This window comes from Polyergus mexicanus, unplaced genomic scaffold (assembly GCF_030449975.1).
Source record: "Polyergus mexicanus isolate NDT 795.1 unplaced genomic scaffold, iyPolMexi1.0 SCAF_26, whole genome shotgun sequence".
NCBI classification, from domain to species: domain Eukaryota; kingdom Metazoa; phylum Arthropoda; class Insecta; order Hymenoptera; family Formicidae; genus Polyergus; species Polyergus mexicanus.
This window is the reverse complement of record NW_027223346.1, coordinates 12,501-33,853: the sequence shown is the minus strand read 5'-3', so window position 1 is coordinate 33,853 and position 21,353 is coordinate 12,501. Positions and strand designations below refer to the sequence as shown.

Sequence of the window (21,353 nt, the reverse complement as noted above, 5' to 3'; positions counted from 1 at the left end):
CAACATTCTCCTCTGCGCTGCGTTTTCCCTACGGTTGCCCCGACCATTATTATTCTCCTTCGCTTTCCTCACAGTTCACGTTCTCCCTTTAGCGCACCAACGGGTGCAGCTGTCGCGCGGAATTGCACCCGTTCGCGCACATTTTAATTGCGCACGTCACCGTGCTATTTCAAGGTAAACTCTCGCTCTCGCGATCCTGCCGCCACGATAGCGTCGTATGATTAAATAGGAGAGCCCTCGAAGCACCGTCAACGTAACGTAACGTAACCCAGACGTCGCCTTGCCGCGGATTCATCGTGTATCTTTGTGTCAGACATGAAAGAAAATATTCTTTTTACTGTCAATGTGCAGTCTCATAACTTTCATTGCTCAATCTTTTCTACTGAAATATAAAATCAATTTATAATTTTTTGCTTATAACAACTTGTTGGATACTTATTAATACTTTTGTTCATAAAATCAATAAGAATATAATAGCATTATTTTTTTAATTATAAAGTTATAAGATATATTACTGCGTTATGGATAAAGATATTGCAAAAAATTATACGGAGGAAAACAACGATTTTATTTACGGCGTAATTTATCATTTACTTCGACACTTCACATCATTTACTTTTACTTTCATTATGCCGTTTATACTTCGCGTAATGGTCATTTGTTGCATAAATATACACAAAAAAAAGAGAACAAGTATCGCTCGAGATTTATTAAAATTCATGTTCAATTTGTCCAACTGGTGCAGTTGCATAACGTCGATATCGCTAAGTATACATATAAGCCAGTTATCCTTCGAAACAATCTCCTCACCGTGTCAATTCGGCCTTTCGCTTTCGTTTCCACGGATGAAACAGCTGAAAAAGATCTCCGCCGATTTTGCATTTAATTAATGAGACTGTCTCGCGGCGCTTCTATTACGCATCCATCCGCTTGTCACGATAAATATAGCGTGTGCGTGCATGCATGCTGCGACGCATCCCGCTGAAATGACGAGCCCTCGAGAAAGACGTTTATGAGTAATACTATGCTGCACCTAATTATTCGCAGATGCTTAGTTACGAGAGTAAGAGTACTTTGTTGCTCGAAAGGAATATTCTGCTTTGTTCTCGTGGTGATTCTTTAATACAAGGACAGCCTTGGGGGGTGATTTGGACGCACAATGCATATTTTGATATATTCGGAGACTTTTAAAATGTACAAAATTCTGTACACAACATATTATGCCCGTAATAACAAAAACGTAAAAATTTTATATGAAACTATTATTTTGTCTGTATAACATAATAAATGAAAGAGAATGCTTGCTTGTGGTATCTGACATTTATATTTATGAGATTCAGACAATTTGTTTTATTAACATTAATTGTAAAAATGCGCTCAGGAATGTCTACGAAATGTCAAGGCGAAAAGCATTGATGAAAAAAAAAAAAAAAAAAAAAACATCCTACGTGTTCCTATTCCCGATCGCGTGCTGCTTATGTAGGCGATGCTATTATCTGTCGTTTATCGGCAGTACGTCGATGATAATTAATCCGCGCCCGAATCGAGCCGTGTCATGTCAAACAGGATGTCTGACGCCGATTATAATATTATAATAATATAGGACAATGGTTGAGAGATTCATATCGTTGAGAGAGAGAAAGAGAGAAGCGTGAAGGCCGTGGATCATTTTATTCAAGAGTAGACGACTTTGTCACGCATAAACACTAAATGAGTCTGATGTGATGACTAAAAAAGTATAGACCAAGATCGAGATATAATAGTTCTATTCGATCATTTCCTGTATGATGTGTAAGAAAAAAATAAAACTAGAAGAGCAGATATTTTGCATTTTGAATTGAATTGTAAATGTCGATAAAGTAACCATTTTAATACTTTCTATGTATTTTAATATTTGCAAGGATTTTATTAACTTTACAGATATATAAACATCATTTGAATATAAAACATGTATATTTGTAAACTGCTTATATGTATATAAGATGATTTGATGAGGAAGTCGGTAGAGATATGATCGAAATTATCATATAAAGTAATGTATATACACATTTCATTATAATTCCTTATATAAACATGACATGGTTTATATAAGAAGACTGTAGGAGGAAAAGTTTGTAAATTCTATTAAGATAAAAGCGCTTAAAATGAAGTGGCATAATTTATCAACGGTTATTTGTATTTTTCCCGCTAAGATGATTTTAACCTGCCGACTCTCATTCCGGTATTTTGCATAATAAAAATATATATTCTCTCTTGCGCTTTTATATACATCTATTACCATCGTACCTACGCGGACGGTACGAATAACTCTCGACCGGTCCATCAATCATCTCGTTTCCTTACGTGCACGGGCCTTGCTTGCATCTCGTTGCACTACGCATTCTCTGTTGCGGCTGTGTACCGTAATAAATGTATCCGCTGTAAGTATATGGCGCGTATTAGCGCGTAAGTCTGTGCTTATTTGCGTGACAAAGCGTGATATTCAGATGTGCCAGCGTGTTCGCAATATACTTTGCCGTTAGTTATTATTCGTGTCGCATGAACGGTATACGGGTCGGGCATGGCGAAGAAGCCAGAGCTAAGGCCCCAATATCAGTACGGTATGCCGTAGACGTGCGCGAAGGCCTCTTGGAGGCCACGTGACTCGTTTTCAAATATCTCGTTAAAACCTTGCCCCTATTGATGAAAATAAAAAAATATATGTCGCGATAGACAGGAAATAATAATACTACTGGTGATGAGATCTTTTCCCTTTCGAAATCAGCATCTCTATATGTTCACCATGATATGCACTATTTGGCGTGTCACAATTTGATGCTTCGCTGAGAATTCATTGACCGATTCAAGTGAGGGGGAGGAGGAAAAAAAAAAAAAAAAAAAAGTAGAAGTACATGATTAACAAATGATTTAATAAGAAGAAAGCGATTTGTTGATTTATTCGAAAATATTGTAGATTCATTTGAAGATGTGACTGCAGGCTAAATTGCATTAAGGTTAATAAAACGCTCACGCTGCAGAGAAAGTATAATTGGATACAAGAGTAACTGTTTCCTGATGACCGGGAGAGTTAATACAATAGATTGAGCTTTGAAACGAGTGGAAGTGAAACGGCTTTTAATGCATAATCCCGAATCACTCTTCAGCCCTCGCTTTATCCGCGATTGCCGTCAATTCAACGCCGTCGTACTAACGGATGCAAAGTAATCGGTGTACTTGAACCTTATGCACTCTCGGCTGATGCTTTCAAGAGATTCCGATATATGGAACGGTAACTACTCGGATTACTAGGACACTCGCGGAATATCATCCATTATCTCGGGGCTGGAAATTCCACATCGTAGAGTATGGGTGCGGTCAATGTGGGGGGCCTTTTTTGCTCGATGCTAGTTAAACCGAACTCAATCAGAGACGGATTACAGGCTGCTTCGCGTTAGACAATTAAGTCAGGCCGAGCGGATTGTATCCCACGCTCGCGCTACGTTCGTTTTTTTCCTTCTGCGCGAATCACCAGCGGATAAATCGCACAATAATGCAATGTGCAGGCTACACGGTCTGTCCGAGAGAGAGTCACCGCGTTCGTGATCAATTACATCAGAGACGCTTATATAAACGTTGATACTCTCGTCTCACCTTCAGCAACGTAGTGGATAGCGCATAGCTTCTTTGGTATCGCGTTTGAGAATCCACAGAGATCGATTATATTCGATCCGCATCAAATTGGTTGAACAATCATAGATACTTTCGTCGATATTTGCAGTAATTGCAATGTTACTCGCGCTCCTAGATCTATAATTACTCAACAAGTAAAGTGCAAGATTATATAACTCTGTTAATATCTCTGAATATGACAAAATTTCTTATCCAGGTATCGAGAGAGTTCTCTCTCTTTTTGAAACTCTAATAGTGCAAATTTATACATATGATATGAATTATTGAAAAATTATTATACAATATCATGATAAATGTACTTGTTATAGATTACATATTGTAGTGATAGAAGACAATCTTTTATCAAAAGTAACTTTATTAAAATTTTTTGAACACTATCCGTAATAACTGCATGCTGTGTAATTGGAAAGCAGAGCATCGTGACATTATCTGTCAGCAGTGACACGGTGATTCGACTGACAGCATCGACGAGCAGGATTATCCGTTTAACCATGACCGATGCGTCCGAGTATTTCGCGATACTCACTAGAAATTGAATTAGTCCGTAATCCCTGAGAGACAAATCCGATCTCGTGACACTCATTGGAGTGATTCAATCTGTCGACGCGAAGCATTCGCGCGTGAAAATTTATTGTAAGCGATATAACTTTTATCATCGAATCTTAACGTATGCAATGCTGTTCGCATTGCATATTATTATCTCGTAATAACACACACATGTATTTGATCGCAATATCATCTTATTCACCACAACTAAAAGATAGGATCTTTAGTTTGCACAAGCTCTTAAATGCGCGTGAGTTAAGATATCGTTGCTTATTTTTTAAAGAAATGCTTAAATCTCAGATTACTATCGTGAATAAACGGACGTAGCATATCGCGAAATTCTCGACTGCAGAAGCGTAAGAATTTCAACATTAAATATTTCAACAATCGAGCTTTAAATTGAAATTATGTTTACTATTAATATAATAAAATTTATTTCATGTATTAATAACTAAATTAATTAAAAAATATATTTTTGTAATAATTTTGTAATATCACTCTCTCTCTCTCTCTCTCTCTCTCTCTCTCTCTCTCTCTCTTTCTGTGAGATTTCTATGTTCTTAGAAAATATAAGACAAAAGAGATCTTTACATGTTTTAATAGTAATTATTATATAAGATATCAGACCGATTATATTATTATCAATAATTGTTCATTTGGGAACGTGCATGATAATCAGTTATTACTCATCGCAATAGGTTTGCATAAGAAAGACCCCGAATAATACTATGCATTTCATTACCATTAGGGAGAGAGTTATGGAATCTTGGCTGAGGAATTTATGGCCTCTGTATACGCGTCGCTGACGATGTGCGTAACATCGTCGAGTTATTAGAGCGCGCGTAGACCTCACAGTTCGAAACCTTTTAAGCCGAGAAAAATAAACGTTTTACGATCTAAGAATAACTGAGCGATGCATAGGATGTGCAAGTCACGTGCAACCACGACTAACGCGTAGAATTGTCGTCTCGTAGCAGCTTTTGTAGAGGAAGATCTTGGTAGAGGAGAGAAAATTAAGGCGGGACATCGTTAAAAACGAGTTGCGAACGATAAAGCTGATATGTGATTTTGCCTATCTACAAAACATTTTATCAATTCGGCTAATGATTAATTTATGGAATAACGATGTATCGCGAGAGGTTTGCAACAATCGTTACTAGTGTTGCCCCGTATTTTACTATATTTTTTTAAATATTAATTATACAGCACATATTATTTTTAATAACTCTCGTGATAAAAATATAAGCGAATGTCAAAAGACAATTGACATTGAAGACAAAGTATACGGTATGCAATAATACCGTACAGGTCAGTTTATACATCTCATTTTATAGAAAGCAAGGTATTATGTAGCCACATTCAGACTACTTATTTTCCATTGAATAATGATTTTGAATCGTTGCCAGGTGTGGTCACGATTAATGGTCATACATGATGAAACTCGAGCATACCAGAGAGCGATTTCCGTATTATATTTTGCCATCAATGCAGCGGTCCCTATAACGACATATGTTTCATGCTTTTACTCTTTAACTACTGTGGCCAACATTGAATTAAAAATGGAAAGGGAGAGGGTGCTTGTAGAGCAAACTACAAAGCGATAATTGTATACTTCATTCTCATACATATACCACTCTCTTATATAATAATTACTCATATTATATTTGATTGAATAGTTATTTTCGACTACTTTCTCTCGTAATGCATTGGAATTCGATGATTTCTCTATAAAGTATTACAAACTTTTATGAATTAAAATTTAGGATATTACATTTTCATCAAACGTAATTAATCATCATGTGGTAATATAAAATAATTAAAAATAAAATAAAATCTTTAGAACATAAAATGAATAATATAATGTAACATAACTAATTTTTATCACGATAGAACTATATTGATATGATACAAAGAAGAAAATATTTCAAAGAACTTCATTATAATATAAAGTTAACTCTATAAGAGGTACGCCTATAAGCACATTATGTAAGATTTACGGCTGTAATAATCTAAGAGGTGGTTTATACGAAAACTATTTACGGGCCATTTATTCTGATCGCCTCTTAACGCTGTTATGTGTATGATCTATCGATTGCTGCAGCAGTTCTCGCTTTTCATTCCGCGCGAGGATCATCTGGCAGCTGTAAACTTTCGCAATAAACACGAAACGCGCCGACAAGGTTTTTGATAGGCCAGTACTACCCCAAGCAATGAGAATGACAGATGCGAGAGTCTTTTATGCCTCATTGTGTCAATGCAGCATTGTGTTAATGTGTTTGTTTTGTTATGAATGCCAAACATTTTCCCCGGACCGTTAAAATAGCGTTTATTCTGTCGTGGAATGTAGGGTTTCGAATGTACAAAGCACTTTGTTATAAGATTCGGTTCAAGTGAAGCAAACTGAAACATATACTTTAGGCGTCGAAAAAAAAAACGTATGAATTTTATTTTAAAAGGGTATTGAAATATATGTATATTTAATTATCACAAATAGAGAGAATTATATTATCTAATATAAATGAAAAAAATGCGAATATGAGATATTCATTACGTTTTTTGAATCCATAAAATTAAATATTTATGAATTCTATGTACATTATGTATATTTGTTTTCATTTTTTTAATTTGACCTGCATTTCTCTCATAATATAAATACAAGTTTTACATAGATTTTAACACATTAAAAATTCTCTTGTAGGCAAATCGAAAGATGAAATCTCGATATTCAAAATTTCTCTTCCATTTCCGATTTCTTTTATATTTTTATCTTCTTTTCAATATATTGTAAACAAGAACCTGATATAAAAGGCGGGTTCAATATATTTACTTGATACTTGTAATACATCTTTGTTTGTCACTTTGTTTGTCCTGTCGTTTTGATGGTACTTTTCATAGTGCGATGACACGCAAATCAACCACGAAAGTCAAACATTCGAATGCAGTCTTGCGGTTCCTCCGGTCCAAAGTGCACGTAAGAAGCTCGTAAAGGTGCACGACTGAAAAACGACACCCCGTGTGTATTGCGCATAAATAATGTACGTCGTGGCTCACAGGTCGAGAATCGAGTGTGTAACCACTGAGGGTGCGTCCTCCTCATCTTCTTCCCGTGTGTCCCGTCCGGTCATAAATCACTCTTTATATACACGCGTTTCAGCGCGAGATCGTGCTCTCGTAAAATCATTCTTTCCTTTACGTGGTTATCTTCGACAAAAAAATGTGACCACGAGTGCGGTTGCAGCGCCTAGACTTCTCACGATTCTCGTTGGTACCTTCAACTCTCAGTTCGTATAGTAGAATTTTATAAAAGATAACTGTGTGTAAATACTAAACACGCGGTATATAAAATTAGACTTATGTATTTATATTATTATACGTAAAATTATTATAATTCTAGCATATTTAAAATTTTTTTTCTGCCATTAATTTCTCACTCACTCACACTCTCTCTCTCCCCCTCTCTCTCTCTCTCTCTCTCTCTCTCTCTCTCTCTCTCTTTATATATAAATATATATATATTTTTTTGCGTAATATGAATAAAATATTTAATTTTTATTAAGTTTTATTTTCAAAAGATTTTCTTATCATTATCTTAATATATAGTATCGGATTGTTTGTCATGATTTATATGAATATATAACAGGATTCAGCGCAATTATGTTTCACGAAATTTATTTTCCAGATCGCGTTACTCGGTTACGCGCGGAATGTCTAGAATATATCGGTAACAAGATCATTTTGATTGTAGCAAAGGCACTGGATCTCGGATTTCTCGCGAACGATTTATATGCATAGTTCCTATTTGCATCTATATCGGCAATAAGGATCATGGCCAATTAATAAAGTGAACAATAAAAATCACGGATGGAAATCGCAAAGCGCATAAAGTGAAGTATAAATCGAATTGATCGATCATGCTTCTAGCCCACCGACCTCAATTCGATTCGATTCGGATCGATTTCTTCTCACACTATATAATTCTCGCGTGTCTTCCTGCCGATGAAAATGACCTTTAGGAATTTCTATCCTATTGAAATAATGATTTCTGAGAATGGAATATGATGCTGTAAAACACGTTCAGGAATAATCACGAATTGATTGCATCTTTATATCGATGAAGCGAAATGAATACAAATTTATATCAGGTACATAAATTAATTTGTATAAGATTAAAATAATTATGAATGTAAATCGTTTTCTGCATTAGATTCTTTTAAAAGTTTTTTAAAAAGCTTTTCCATAGGCAAGTTCTCAATCACTAAACGATGTTTTATTTTAACTACGAGTATTACAGTAATTTTACAGCGAATCATTTTGCGAAAACGTAGGAAATCAACCTCGCGGCTAAAATTACAACTTAACGGCCTCCAGTAATTCTGTTGAGAGGCCACGAATAAAACATGAGAGCTTATTTACATGATCACTTAGCCTAACGATTGCATCATATGACGCATGTGCCGAGTTTCCTACCAAAGCTGGAAAAGATCACGTAACTTCTCGAACACGCCATATTTTCCGTAATGAAATTACAACTTGATCAAAGTCTTATAGCTTGTTTTGATCGTAAAAGATCTGTCGGGTACAGAAAATAAAGTCTCGCGACGATTAAGGCAAGCGTTCTACGTTGAGAGACGGGCCTACATAGGGAGAGAGTTCACGTGGCGACGAACGCAGACGAATAGTCGAGAGATACGACCTATGCCGCTGTGGAATGCGATATCTCAAGATACTTGGACTATTCGTGGCGATTATCGATTTCACGTGCGACCGGTACCAGTTTTCATCGCGAATACCTGCATTTCTGCAGCTAATCGCGCGCTCAAAAAGGCAGGAAGAGAAGAAGTGAAAGTGGTCGATGGTGCGGGAAGGGCAGGAGGGAAAGTAATAAAAGTACTCTTGAACTTTGCAATAACACGGTTGGTGTCGAAACGATCGGACCGATGTCTTATATGCGTTGCTGCGTATTTACGATGAAATATTGATATGCATGTTTTTTTTTTTTTTTTTTTTTTTTTTTGTTTTCTTTAGAATGATTTAAGTAGAGGATGCATTCAACGGATTGCATCATATATTGCGATAATATAACGATAATATAAGATACATAATTACATCACACATATATACCCAAATAATATTGGTAACCAACATTTTTTATAAAAATCATTTTTATTTATTAATTAAAATAGAATGATAAATATCAACAGAGGTAAAGAAAGTAAGTAAAAAAATATAGTATGTAGATAAAGAAATAGTAAGGAATATTTTATATGTTACATGCTGCATATAATACGTATTTAAAAAGAAGATTTATACATAGACGCTAATATATAAACTATTATAAAATTATGTGACCGTATGCAATAATGTATTGTATTTTCTCTGTCTTTAAGTGTCAGACTAGGTACGTACGTTGTGCCATATTTTATTACTTAATAAATTATACGATCGTAAGTGAAGTGATAGTTTACAGTTTTGTATGAAACATGCTTTATACATCCCGGTTGCGCGTTTTTAATTTACTTTTTAAAATAATGCCTTATTAACCTCGATGCTTTCTGCCTTTCTTCTCAAATTATGCAAATTAATGCATCGCGTATACTCATTTATGTTAGAGTCTAGTTAGCCTGTTTTTCATTAATGGAAAAATGTCTGGACGTTTGTATTTGCATTAGTTGCGTTATATTTCCTGTAACAATTTTCTCATGCAGCAAAAAAAATTTTTAACGTCGTCTCATTCATTGATCGTAACATGATGGAAGAAAGAGAAATTTAATATCTCTCTAAGTCTACAAACACATAATACCTATGTGTGTTATGTATGTATGTATGTATATGTGATTATTTTATTTACAATGCAAATTTTGCTATTTTTATAAGGAAAGTTTCGTTACAATTCATTAAATAATAAAATTTCATGTATTCTTTTAGTTAGGTAATGTAAAAAATTGTGGAAATAATTACATTAAGAAATTAACATTATTAACATATTGTGTAGATGTAATCAAATCTTTTATGCTGAGCATCGCTATGTCTGCTTGTAATTTCATGAATATTCAATAATCTTTTGACTTCATCTCCTCTTGATACTTGTTTATCTAACTTATCTACCCCGATCATAAATCGAATCAAATGGGACAAAGCGAAGCGTTCGTGGACTCGGGAATAAGATGATGTATTTCTGACATGCATTTGCGCCGCAATGTCCCGCGTAACTCGTATCTTTTCTATAGTATAAAATAGGATTGCAGTAGGAGAAAGTATCGTGACAGGTAATTTGTTGCCGTTGAAACTGGCGTTGGATTCTCGTCGCCTTGAATACAAAGAACGGAATCTTCCCGATTATCTGTGTCGGAAACGACAAGTTGCATCGGAAATTTGTATCCGGAATTGAGTTACACGGGAAGAGAAGTCGCATTAACATAACTTTCGAGACTCGAATAGCGTTTGCTATTCGAGTTCTAAGCGTACGACAAGATCCTCGCGTGATTTATCGCAATGAAAATTCCAGCCATAAATAGTTAATGCCGCAAGCGCGTAAATATATTAAACCTGCAATTTATAAAATTACAATTGTATACTTTAAGAATTTTTGTTTTTGTTCGACCAAATAAGCTTTAAATTACTGTTTAAGCTGCGCCTTCCAGCACATTTACGGGAAAGTGATTTTTCAATAATGATGATTTGACTATCATTGTATTTGCAGCGCATGTTATAGCATGGCATTTTTACGAAATTATCACTTTTTTATAATATAAATCCTGTTTTCTATTTTACTACTGAACTATTTTCATCTTTTTTCTCGATTATGGTTATAAAAACTGCTTGTTGAACGTTTGGCTACAACTGGCACAGCAGGATATATTGATCAATCTATTTTTATAACGTTTTATACATTTGTATCTTGCGAACGCGCAAAGAAAGTCATTGTTGATAATGCTTACTACAATATCTTGCATTTTATTAAACATATCCGATTTGTCCGCATCTTGCTGTAACTTTTTTACATGACCATTCCACATTGGTCGACAACCTGTTGCTGATGAGAAACCGATGTACGGTTTAGCCATATCAACAGGATAGTCAACTACTCGTCACATCCATGTCTTCGAATGGTGTCATCTTATCATTCGTTAAACAGTTAGAAATATATTGCAAATACCGGTTGAAAGAACCCCAGTATAAGTCGCGACTAAAAAGTATGCTTGACGTAAGAGCTAGCCCATGACTAGCAACAGTGAATGATTGATTACTTTAACGGTTAATTAACGTTGCTTAATGGAGCACGTAAGGATAGAGAGGAAGATTGAGAATCGCTTTGAAGCTTGATCGTACGACAACAACAATCGGACAATATTGCATTCATGTCTTACGTCATTTTTATTTCTTACTGCACAAGATTATTAGGAATTATAACATCGAATAAGACCAGGAAAGGATAAGCCAATTTAAATCGACGCAGCTATTGTAATTCACTCGCGATTAGCATCGCAGATAAGGCATCGCATGACGCTATCGAAAAAAATTGCTTTATATAACTCGTGCAGTAACATATTTTGTAATTTATATTACACTTCAGTTCAATATATTCAACCAAATGTTTGCAAGCATTTGAAAAATTGTGCAAATTTTATGTCGAATAAATAATTTAATAATAAGTAATTTAAAATTTACTTAAATATATTTGGAATTATATTATAATCTTTTGTGATCTTATACATGTATATATAAATGATCATACCGTTAATCAATTGCTTGTAACACTGCTTACAAACGAGCAATTTGCAATAGAAACAAATAACTCGTGATGCGCTTGAATCATAAAATGGAATTCAATTTGTTAGCATACCATCGCTGCATAAAGTGTGATACATGTGGCCGATTATATCAAATTTTATAAGACCACCGTGATCAAACAACGTGTGAATCATTGTATTAGAATCGAGCTCTACCGTGTTCATAGAGCTCATTCATAATTAATTATACCGCAGAATGTTGTAAGTATAATATCTCATAACACTTAGATTTTTACCTCCGTTATCTCAGTTTTTTTCCAGCTCGTCTTTCGCAAATCTGCGCGTTTGCTTATGTCCGTGTTATAATGAAATTCACAAAGGATATACTGAAAAATCACGTATACTGGATGTAATTATTTTCAGCTGTCTCGATATGTCACTCATGTCGATTGCGAATCGTTACGCGCGCCCAAGCTTACGAAAGATCGCGCATATCCTGGTCGAAGAGTATTTTAATTAGGTATTTTCATGATGTTCGCATTCGAAAAGATATGTCACAGTCGAATATTCTTTCCGATACTGAGAATAAGCTTTGCTTATAATAAAACTTTCCATCCTTGGGTAGATACGACGATATTCCGCGCGCGTTAATAAGAAAGTATAATCGGCACCGTGTGTTTAGAGGTGTAGAGCTATAGAGGTCTTTGCGCTCGTGAAGTTTCTTATATTAATTGACAATTTATTATAGTAATCAACGATAATGTCAATTAATAAACGCGCGCGCGCACACACATCATACGCATATATACATATTATACTACGGTTCGCAGGCAATCTACGTATCGGTGAGGTTGGTCACGTTTTAGCTAATCTGGTTTCACGCTCTAGCAATTATGCTCCGAGAGAGGCGCCTTTTCACATTCCATCGTAATAACAAACCACAAGCATACTGTACCACAGAATTTTCGTATTCAATTTCGTTAGACAATATAATTGCCGTATAAAATAATTTCAATATAATACAAATTTTTTACTGTGGATGAACTATAATCTCGATATACATCGAGTTCAACATTTATGATCGATATATTTTGCATCGATTTGCATTTTCTTACGCAGTAACGTAGCAATTTATCATTAAATCCAATTATCGTAATCTTTCGTACTTAATTACACATGCAATTTTTATTTATATCTAAAAAATATACAATTATTTGAAAAAGTTTGTTATATAATTTAAACAATCACGTCAATCTTTTGAAATTTTATAGTCTTATCTTTCTTAATGGTCCTTTAAAGATGTAAATACAGTAAAATCAGCATACTTTCACGATGATCTTGGATTTGCATCGGTCTAGATATCCGTGTCACAATGAGGGCGCGATAATAAATTAACAAATCATCGGCAAACTTTCATAATAATGCGGGTTGGTTTTCACTCGTGTAGATAAACAATTAACAGGACCACGAGATACGCGCGAACTGTCTGGGAAGCGGAAATAGAGTAGTGTCGTAGTAGTAGTACATTACAACACTACATGAATCTTTAAAGAACTTTACTACTACTAGATAATCATCGCTGGATATGATGTGAAATTTAATAATCGTCCCTATACATGCGGACCCACGATGCGTAAGAGAATCGCACGCCTATGAGGAGAGGATTATACCCTGTGTCGAAACGGTCGCTCTGATTAAACGATTCAAGAGGAAAGGGAGAGAGAGAGAGAGAGAGAGAAAGATCTGGCATCTCACGACCCTCGAGGCAATAATTTACGTGCAAACTTATAATCAGAAAAATGGATCAGCCGCAAATCGATCCGTTTCGATAGAAAGATTCGATATCCTGATTGAAAAGTACACGACCCACGTGGAGATTAAGAAAAATAATGTCGATGATCGACATGCGAATAATGTTGATTTACAACTTAAATCGACTATCATTTTGCAGAATCCAATTTGTAGGGAACCGTAATTATATTGCATTGCGATGATCGCTGCAATGGAATTAAATTTATATCTTAAACTTTGTTTTTAAATAACAATTTTCTTCCTGAAAATATCTCATCATTACATGATGCGAGTAATATTAAAAGAATCAAATTATTTAAATTACAGTAAAAAATTAAACAGAAGTGTCTTACTTAAACGTGCTATTATTAATAAATTTATTATTAAAATGTATTCTTTACATATTTATAAAATAATACGATAAATTAATTCGAGAATATTTTTTATATCAAACGAATCAATGCATGTAGGAGCAATGTCGGCACGCTATTCAATACTTAAGGGTGCCACCAGCGTGAAAAAAATATAATATCGCGTGTGTTATAAATTTTCTCACGAATGTCATGCTTCAACAAGAGAAAAGTACCTCCGATAATTCGAGAATCTTGGGGGGGGATCAGCCACGTGCGGGTAAATGAAAGAATACCATCGGGATGAATGAGGAGTACCCCGAACTGTATTAGTGATCAATAGGACAAGTCGTAAAATATCAGACACAGCCGTTTCATGTAATTATATTCTCAAGGAAGCAATTCGATTAACTGTAAATATTTATGAGATATATATCGCGATTTATCGCTAAATTAATAAGTGTATCTAGCCACACTTGAGAAATTAATATGCAATTGGACATAGTGTTTTTAGAAAGAGACTTTTTTTAACATACATTTGTCGCTGTATAAATTTATTCTTAATAGATCAATTGTCAAAAGTATAACAACGTTTTGAAAAATAATAAAAGAAATGTCTTTATCTTATCTTATCTGTACGAATTTCACCGTATATTATTTGAATATGAATTTTAAATAAAATACTGAAATATAAATATGATAAACTGTTAAATCGCATTTTTACATATTATAAATCGCAATTTTTACAAATTACAGCTTAGACGCATCGCATAGAATGCAATGAAATAATATTTCTAATAGTTTACGTCATTCTTCTCTGGATTATTTATATTTATATATTCGAATTCTACGTACTTGCCTTTGATTCACATCAGTATTATATATCTAAAGCAATTACGTGCCACATACTTTCTAATACTTACGATATTAAAGTGTCTTAACGCTGCGGTGACACTGCGCGTGATATTTTATAAGGGTTACAATATGACGTGTATCTTGCATCGATCGACGATTACGTGCGAAATACTTTCTTCTTCGTATAGAAGTCTCTTGCGCCTTTTCCTTAAGCATCCATCCGATTTCATTTCGCGCTTCCTCTCTCGCATATTAATGCGTCACTTATTTATATCTAATAAATAAACCAGCTGGTGAAATCTTTTTCAGTCATATTATGTATGATATCGACGTAATTTCCTATCGACGGCGATTCTCTCTCTCTGTCTCTTCGATCACGCCATTATATCTTGAGCGATCGTGGGATGAGATACGTCTTTCGTCACGGGTACTCGATCGAGCAATCAGTGTTCCAGGATGTAGTCGAGCCGTGTCTAAATGGATTTCACGCTCGCGTGAATGCGAGAGTACGTGTATCATCGCGTCAGGGATGCGATTCCGAGCGTACACGCGGGGTTTTCCGTGTAAATGCGCGTGTTATCCATCCCTCCTACAAGCGTGTTGTAGACTTTTACAGGATGGTGACAGCCGCACGGTTCCCCTGGCTTATCGTGACATTATTTACCCCCATATGTCGATTTATGGCCCCTAGCCATTAGAAACGGGTCTGTTGGACGCCGCGGGAGCTCTGCAGTTCTGTGGTTCCACAGGAGGGATACCGAGATATCATCTCATCGGGAGATGGGGAGACTCCTTGTCCTTTATCGCGCCCTTCGTTATGAGTTGGTGGATGAAATATTCGACTGACTTCCGTTATTATATCCTATTCCTCGCAAAGTTCTAAATGAAATTCTAGATAGAACTGCAGATTCGGAGCTCTGAAAGTAAATAAGCGTCGCAAGAAAACACGAACTTACTGGATTTAATGTTTGTGCTCAGATTACATTCGAAATTACAAGTATACTTATTTATCACTGATTTTCTTTTTTCTTCTTTATGTTACAGAGACATCTGGACAAAGGAAGCGACCTTGCTGAGGCGGCGAGCGCGAGCGGACTTCGCGAGCTCGCGAGATCCTTGAAGCAGCATTTACGAGGATTCGGCTCTCGCTTGGAAGATAGACGAGAGTATTTGGAGGACACATCAAGATGCTGTCTCCTTCAGGATCGCGCCTACGAGTGGGCGCAGGAAGCTCGTCTAGCAAGCGAGAGGAGATCCCAACAATTCTTGATGGCGAGGCCACCTTTGCCACCCGAACACTTCACCGAGATGATGATTCTGGCAGAGAAGCTCGGTAACGAAATCCTTTTGGAGCAATGTCGTATTGCGCGAAATAAATGCGCGGAAGCCCTTGAGATCGCTAGGACTACGTCTGCCCCGGGAAGTCCCGCGAGAAGAAGATCCTTCGCTGCTTCTGAATCGACCTCCTGGGATGATACTTTAGCAAAAAGTGAGATTCTTTCTTCCTTACGATTGTTGCAAAAACATATATATATGTATAAATTGGAATGTTCCAGGGACATCCTGGGATGATAGCGATAGCAGCGCTTCTTACGCTTGTCCGATGGAAAGCGTCGGATCAGCCGGCAGCGGTGGTCGACCGGTCCTGGACAACATCGCTGAACTTCGAGAGAGTGCTGAGCAACTTTTGGATTGCTCGCCACCACGAACACCTCCGCGAAGCCCAGCTCCGAGAAGGCTGGTTAAGCCACCGGTGAATTCGCATCTTCACAGATCAGCCAGCATCGCGCCAGGAATGAAGGCAAAAAAGTATGATATTCACGCATCGTTATGCATTTTTAATAGAATAAAATTTTGTTTATATTTATTTATATCTCTGTTGCTCACACGCATAAAGAATTAATATTAATAAAAAAACTAGTTAAGAGTATAATAAAAATATCTCACATATTAATCGTAAAATAGAATGATAAAATTATTGAATTATTAAAATTAAAGCACGTAATATTCTACGCGTGACATTTCGCTGCTATATCACTGAAGTAGCACGATCCATTGTTCTTCCATATAATTTCCTTTATCATCGTTCTTGTTATTATACGGTCGCAATGTCATTAATGAAGAATTTCACCTTGCAGAACAATACTGCTCATAATGAGGGAGATGATACAGACTGAACGAGACTACGTGAAATCACTCGAATACATAATAGAGGTAATTTGCCATGTGTACGTTATTAAAGTTTATTCAAACGTAATTTTATTATTTATTATCGCGCATACTGAGGATAACACGATTAAATTTTCTTACGAAGAACTATATCCCGGAACTCGTGCGAGAGGACATCCCGCAGGCTCTTAGAGGACAGAGAAACGTAATCTTCGGGAATGTTGAGAAGATATACGAATTTCACAGTCAACACTTTCTACGCGAACTGGAGCAATGCGAGCAATCGCCTATGCTTGTGGGACAATGTTTTCTCAGACACGTAAATATGATTATATATTAATTCTTGATAATTGTAATAGGATATCAAAAAGATACGTAAAATATCTTATAAATATTTTAATATATTAACTATAATATATATAAATATATCTTTTAATATAGGAGAAAAAGTTTTACCTTTATGCCTTGTATAATAAAAATAAACCAAATTCGGATTCACTGATGGCGGAATACGGCACGAGCTTCTTCAAACAGAAACAACTAGAGTTGGGGGATAAAATGGACTTGGCTAGCTATTTATTGAAACCAGTCCAACGGATGGGAAAATATGCTTTGCTACTTCAACAGCTAGTTAAAGCTGGCACAGATCTATCGGAACAATTGTCTGGCAAAGAAGAAAAGGAGGAGAAGGAGGATAGTATGAAGCCGATAGTCGAAGGTGAAGCGGATTTAAGGGCTGCCGAGCAAATGGTTCGATTTCAACTTCGACATGGAAACGATCTTTTGGCAATGGACTCGCTTCGCGATTGCGACGTACGTTACATTTTTTTATTATTAAGAAAATAAATAATAATCTGTTTTAATAATTGAATCTCTCTCTCTCTCTCTCTCTCTCTCTCATATATATCTTGATATCTTTTTATAAATATTATAATATTTATAATATCCATGCATATATAAGTTGTAACATTATTTCGTAGGTAAACGTAAAAGAACAAGGAAGATTATTGCGACAAAACGAATTTTTAGTCTGGCAAGGAAAAGGCAAGAAGTGTCTGCGACAGGTCTTTTTGTTCGAAGATCTTATACTTTTCAGTAAAGCAAGAAGATTCCCTGACAGAAAGGTAATATTTTGTGAATGCCGCTTCATATTTAATTGTATATGCACATTGTTTCTTCCTTATTTTGTTACATGTTACTATATATATATATATATTTGTTTCAGAACCTTGATATTTATATCTATAAACATAGCATTAAAACGACGGACATTGGCTTGACTGCCGTTATCGCGGATTCGCCCACAAAATTCGAGATTTGGTTTCGCAAGAGAAAACCAGGCGATACGTATACGTTGCAGTGCGCAAGTGAAGACATTAAAAAAGCCTGGACCGAGGAGCTTAGCAACCTTTTGTGGAAACAGGCGCTTAGAAACAGAGGTAATGTGCCATCTTTACTTCGTCGATCTTAAAAAAGGAAAAAAATAGAATTATGACAGTGATTTGCAATTATGTGATGTTTGACCTTTTTAGAAGTGCGCCTGGCAGAGATGTCGAGCATGGGTATTGGGAATAAGCCGTGTTTAGATATAAGGCCTAGCGCAGATCAGATTAACGATCGTTCTATTAGCGTAGCTCAACTCTCTAAGAGTAAGTATAGCAAATTTGCAAAATTGCTATCGAAAATATATTCATTTATGTCGATGATCTCAAATATTGAGACAAAAATTTGAATTTTTTTCGCACAGCACCCAGATTTAGAAACTCTATAGCGGTGTCAATGGCGGAGGATTCCAGTCGCTGCAGCAGAAGGCCACATAGCGTAATTTCTGTTAGTTCGTCCTCGAGCAGTGGTGGAAGTAGCGGACCTCCTACGACGCTTAATCTTGGATTAGATACGAGTCCACGACCGCATCATCGTAGCACTACACTGAACAGCCAGTGTAGCGTTGGTGAGTATTACGCTTTGACCGCAGTGATTTTTTAAGGAAATTTGACATCGATATCGACCTAATAATGCTAATATCCATCCTATAGAAAGTGGTATTATCGCTGATATCTCAATCGTATCGGATGATGGGGGTGATGGGACCGAAAGAAGTCCTTGGAATTCAACCTTGGAGAGTCCTACTACGTCCTTACCTACGACCTCGACCCCTCTGCAATCGCCAACTAGCGGAACGACGGCAACGGTTACTCCCGTATCTTCGACAGACACGAATCTCACATCTTATGACCAAGACATGTCTATTAATCTATGAACCTCTCTCACTACACAGAGAATATCGCGGAAAAAAAACGCGAATCTATAATTGATTCACTTGCAAGTTTGTGTTACGATTACAGAGATGTGACATCGTCGCGATATATTTAATTAAGTACTATGAGGTAATATCATCGCACGCATACGCTCTATCGAATCATCCATCGCATTCTTGCGAGCAACTTGTAGTTTAATGCGACGTAACGGGCAAGATATAAACGTGCATGCAATCTGATAAGTCGCTGCATTACGCTTAATACGTGTGCCCAGCTACGGAACTTGTAATCGTATTACATATAAATGTTGATTCTCTTATCCCTATAGTCCTATAGCTACAGAAATGGTACCGAATTTTAACATTTAACTTTCAAGTGAATCTGTCTCTGTAAATTTATCTTTCGATACGCTTCGAAATTCACAAGTCTGCGATCATATAGCTATCGAGCTATTACTTGCGAAGACTATTCACTGATAACTGGTTACTGAAGTAATAGCAACATGTATTTTCTTATTTCGTCTCATTAATTTTATCAACGTGCTCAAGACTAGATAGATACGTTGTATCAAATGCACGATTATATCGAGGTATGCTGTATACCATAAATGATATGCATCGATCGCTACTCTCATTTACATTGGCATTCCTGATTACAATGGTGGAAAATTTTGTGGATCTTCCCCGATAACTTATGACAATTTTATACACTTTTATTTATATATATTATAGTCGATAAATATAATATTTTAACTCCACATTGTGTTCGCGCTTACTGCATTAAGGAAAATATATAATCTTAGTGACGCGCGAATCGTATAGTATAGAAGTTGGAGAAAGTATATATTTTCCTTAATTATCATGCTATCTCAATGATGAACAAGTAACAAGTTTCGATCGTGGATTATATGTTCAGGAATGTGTGTCAAATCAATGCGCACATATACATACTAATTTGTAATATAATGTAATATCAAAGGTTTATACAATGCGTAGCCACAAATAATATAATCAATAGTCTCTATATATTATTTGCAGATTATATATATTATATATTCTTTTTATGTCAGTCATTTGTAAAATCTTCTATTATCCATCATAAATGTAAATCTAACTCTGGCCTGTACTCAAAAGCCAAATTTCTGTTAGAGAGTATATACTTTCTATTATGTTTAAAGAATAAAGTTATTTTAATATATATGTGTGGATGTTTTGGAACAGCTTAGAATCAATTAAAATGGTAAGCTTGCCTTAAGACAATCCACACTCCATATTCCAATGTCTTTATTAATAAATCGATTAGTTCAACTATGCAGAATCGCTCGTGACTTATCTGCAATAGTGGTTAACTGGAGATATATCCGTCTTGTAAGTATAATACATGTTATTGTTAAAAACAACTATATAACTTGCAATTTTAAGCAATTTTAGACGGAATTATATTCCACGGAGGAAAAAAAAAATAAGATCAATTTTGTAAATCTTTATAATAATCATCTATTTTTTTTTTTTTTAATTTAAGTAAACGCGACATTCAAATAATAGCTGCTCGCCAATATGTGATTCTGCATTGTTACACTGCTTCCAAGTAAGTCGATTAATTAGCCATTCATATTGCCAAGATCTGTCAAGGTATTATAAATATACCTTGTAGATACCGACCAAACTGTTTATTTCATATCATTATTTTTTGTTCAAAGACAAAAGTCTTAAGTATTTAGAAGTGTAAGATGTAGATCATTGAGCGTTACAAAGAATTTTGGCCGATGCACCCTATTTTATTGTAAATTATATTCGATTGCAGTTTTATAATAATTTTGAATCAGAAGTAAATTAATTGCGTTTATACATGAATTTAAATTATGACACGAATATGCCATAAATCGGTGCACTTGGCCGAGCATCCCAATCTTCGAAGGTAAAACTAAACAAAAGAAAGTAAACAATTTCTATTTTCCACAAATCTGTGAATACATCTTTGGTGGT

The 21,353-nt window shown here is 35.6% G+C and overlaps 1 protein-coding gene across 3 annotated transcripts in view; it reads left to right on the top strand.

The window, feature by feature from the left end:
- LOC138943409 (puratrophin-1) overlaps positions 1 to 19,917 on the top strand; it is a 276,837-nt gene extending 256,920 nt beyond the window's left edge. For all 3 annotated transcript variants that reach the window (XM_070314241.1, XM_070314239.1, XM_070314240.1), the window contains exons 13-22: positions 15,986 to 16,430; positions 16,498 to 16,750; positions 17,080 to 17,155; positions 17,256 to 17,429; positions 17,552 to 17,923; positions 18,091 to 18,234; positions 18,336 to 18,549; positions 18,643 to 18,759; positions 18,858 to 19,061; positions 19,147 to 19,917. In XM_070314241.1, coding sequence (XP_070170342.1) covers positions 15,986 to 16,430; positions 16,498 to 16,750; positions 17,080 to 17,155; positions 17,256 to 17,429; positions 17,552 to 17,923; positions 18,091 to 18,234; positions 18,336 to 18,549; positions 18,643 to 18,759; positions 18,858 to 19,061; positions 19,147 to 19,370 — 2,223 coding nt within the window. In that variant the 3' untranslated portion in view covers positions 19,371 to 19,917. The remainder of the gene's footprint in view (positions 1 to 15,985; positions 16,431 to 16,497; positions 16,751 to 17,079; positions 17,156 to 17,255; positions 17,430 to 17,551; positions 17,924 to 18,090; positions 18,235 to 18,335; positions 18,550 to 18,642; positions 18,760 to 18,857; positions 19,062 to 19,146) is intronic.
- Positions 19,918 to 21,353: the final 1,436 nt, after the last annotated feature.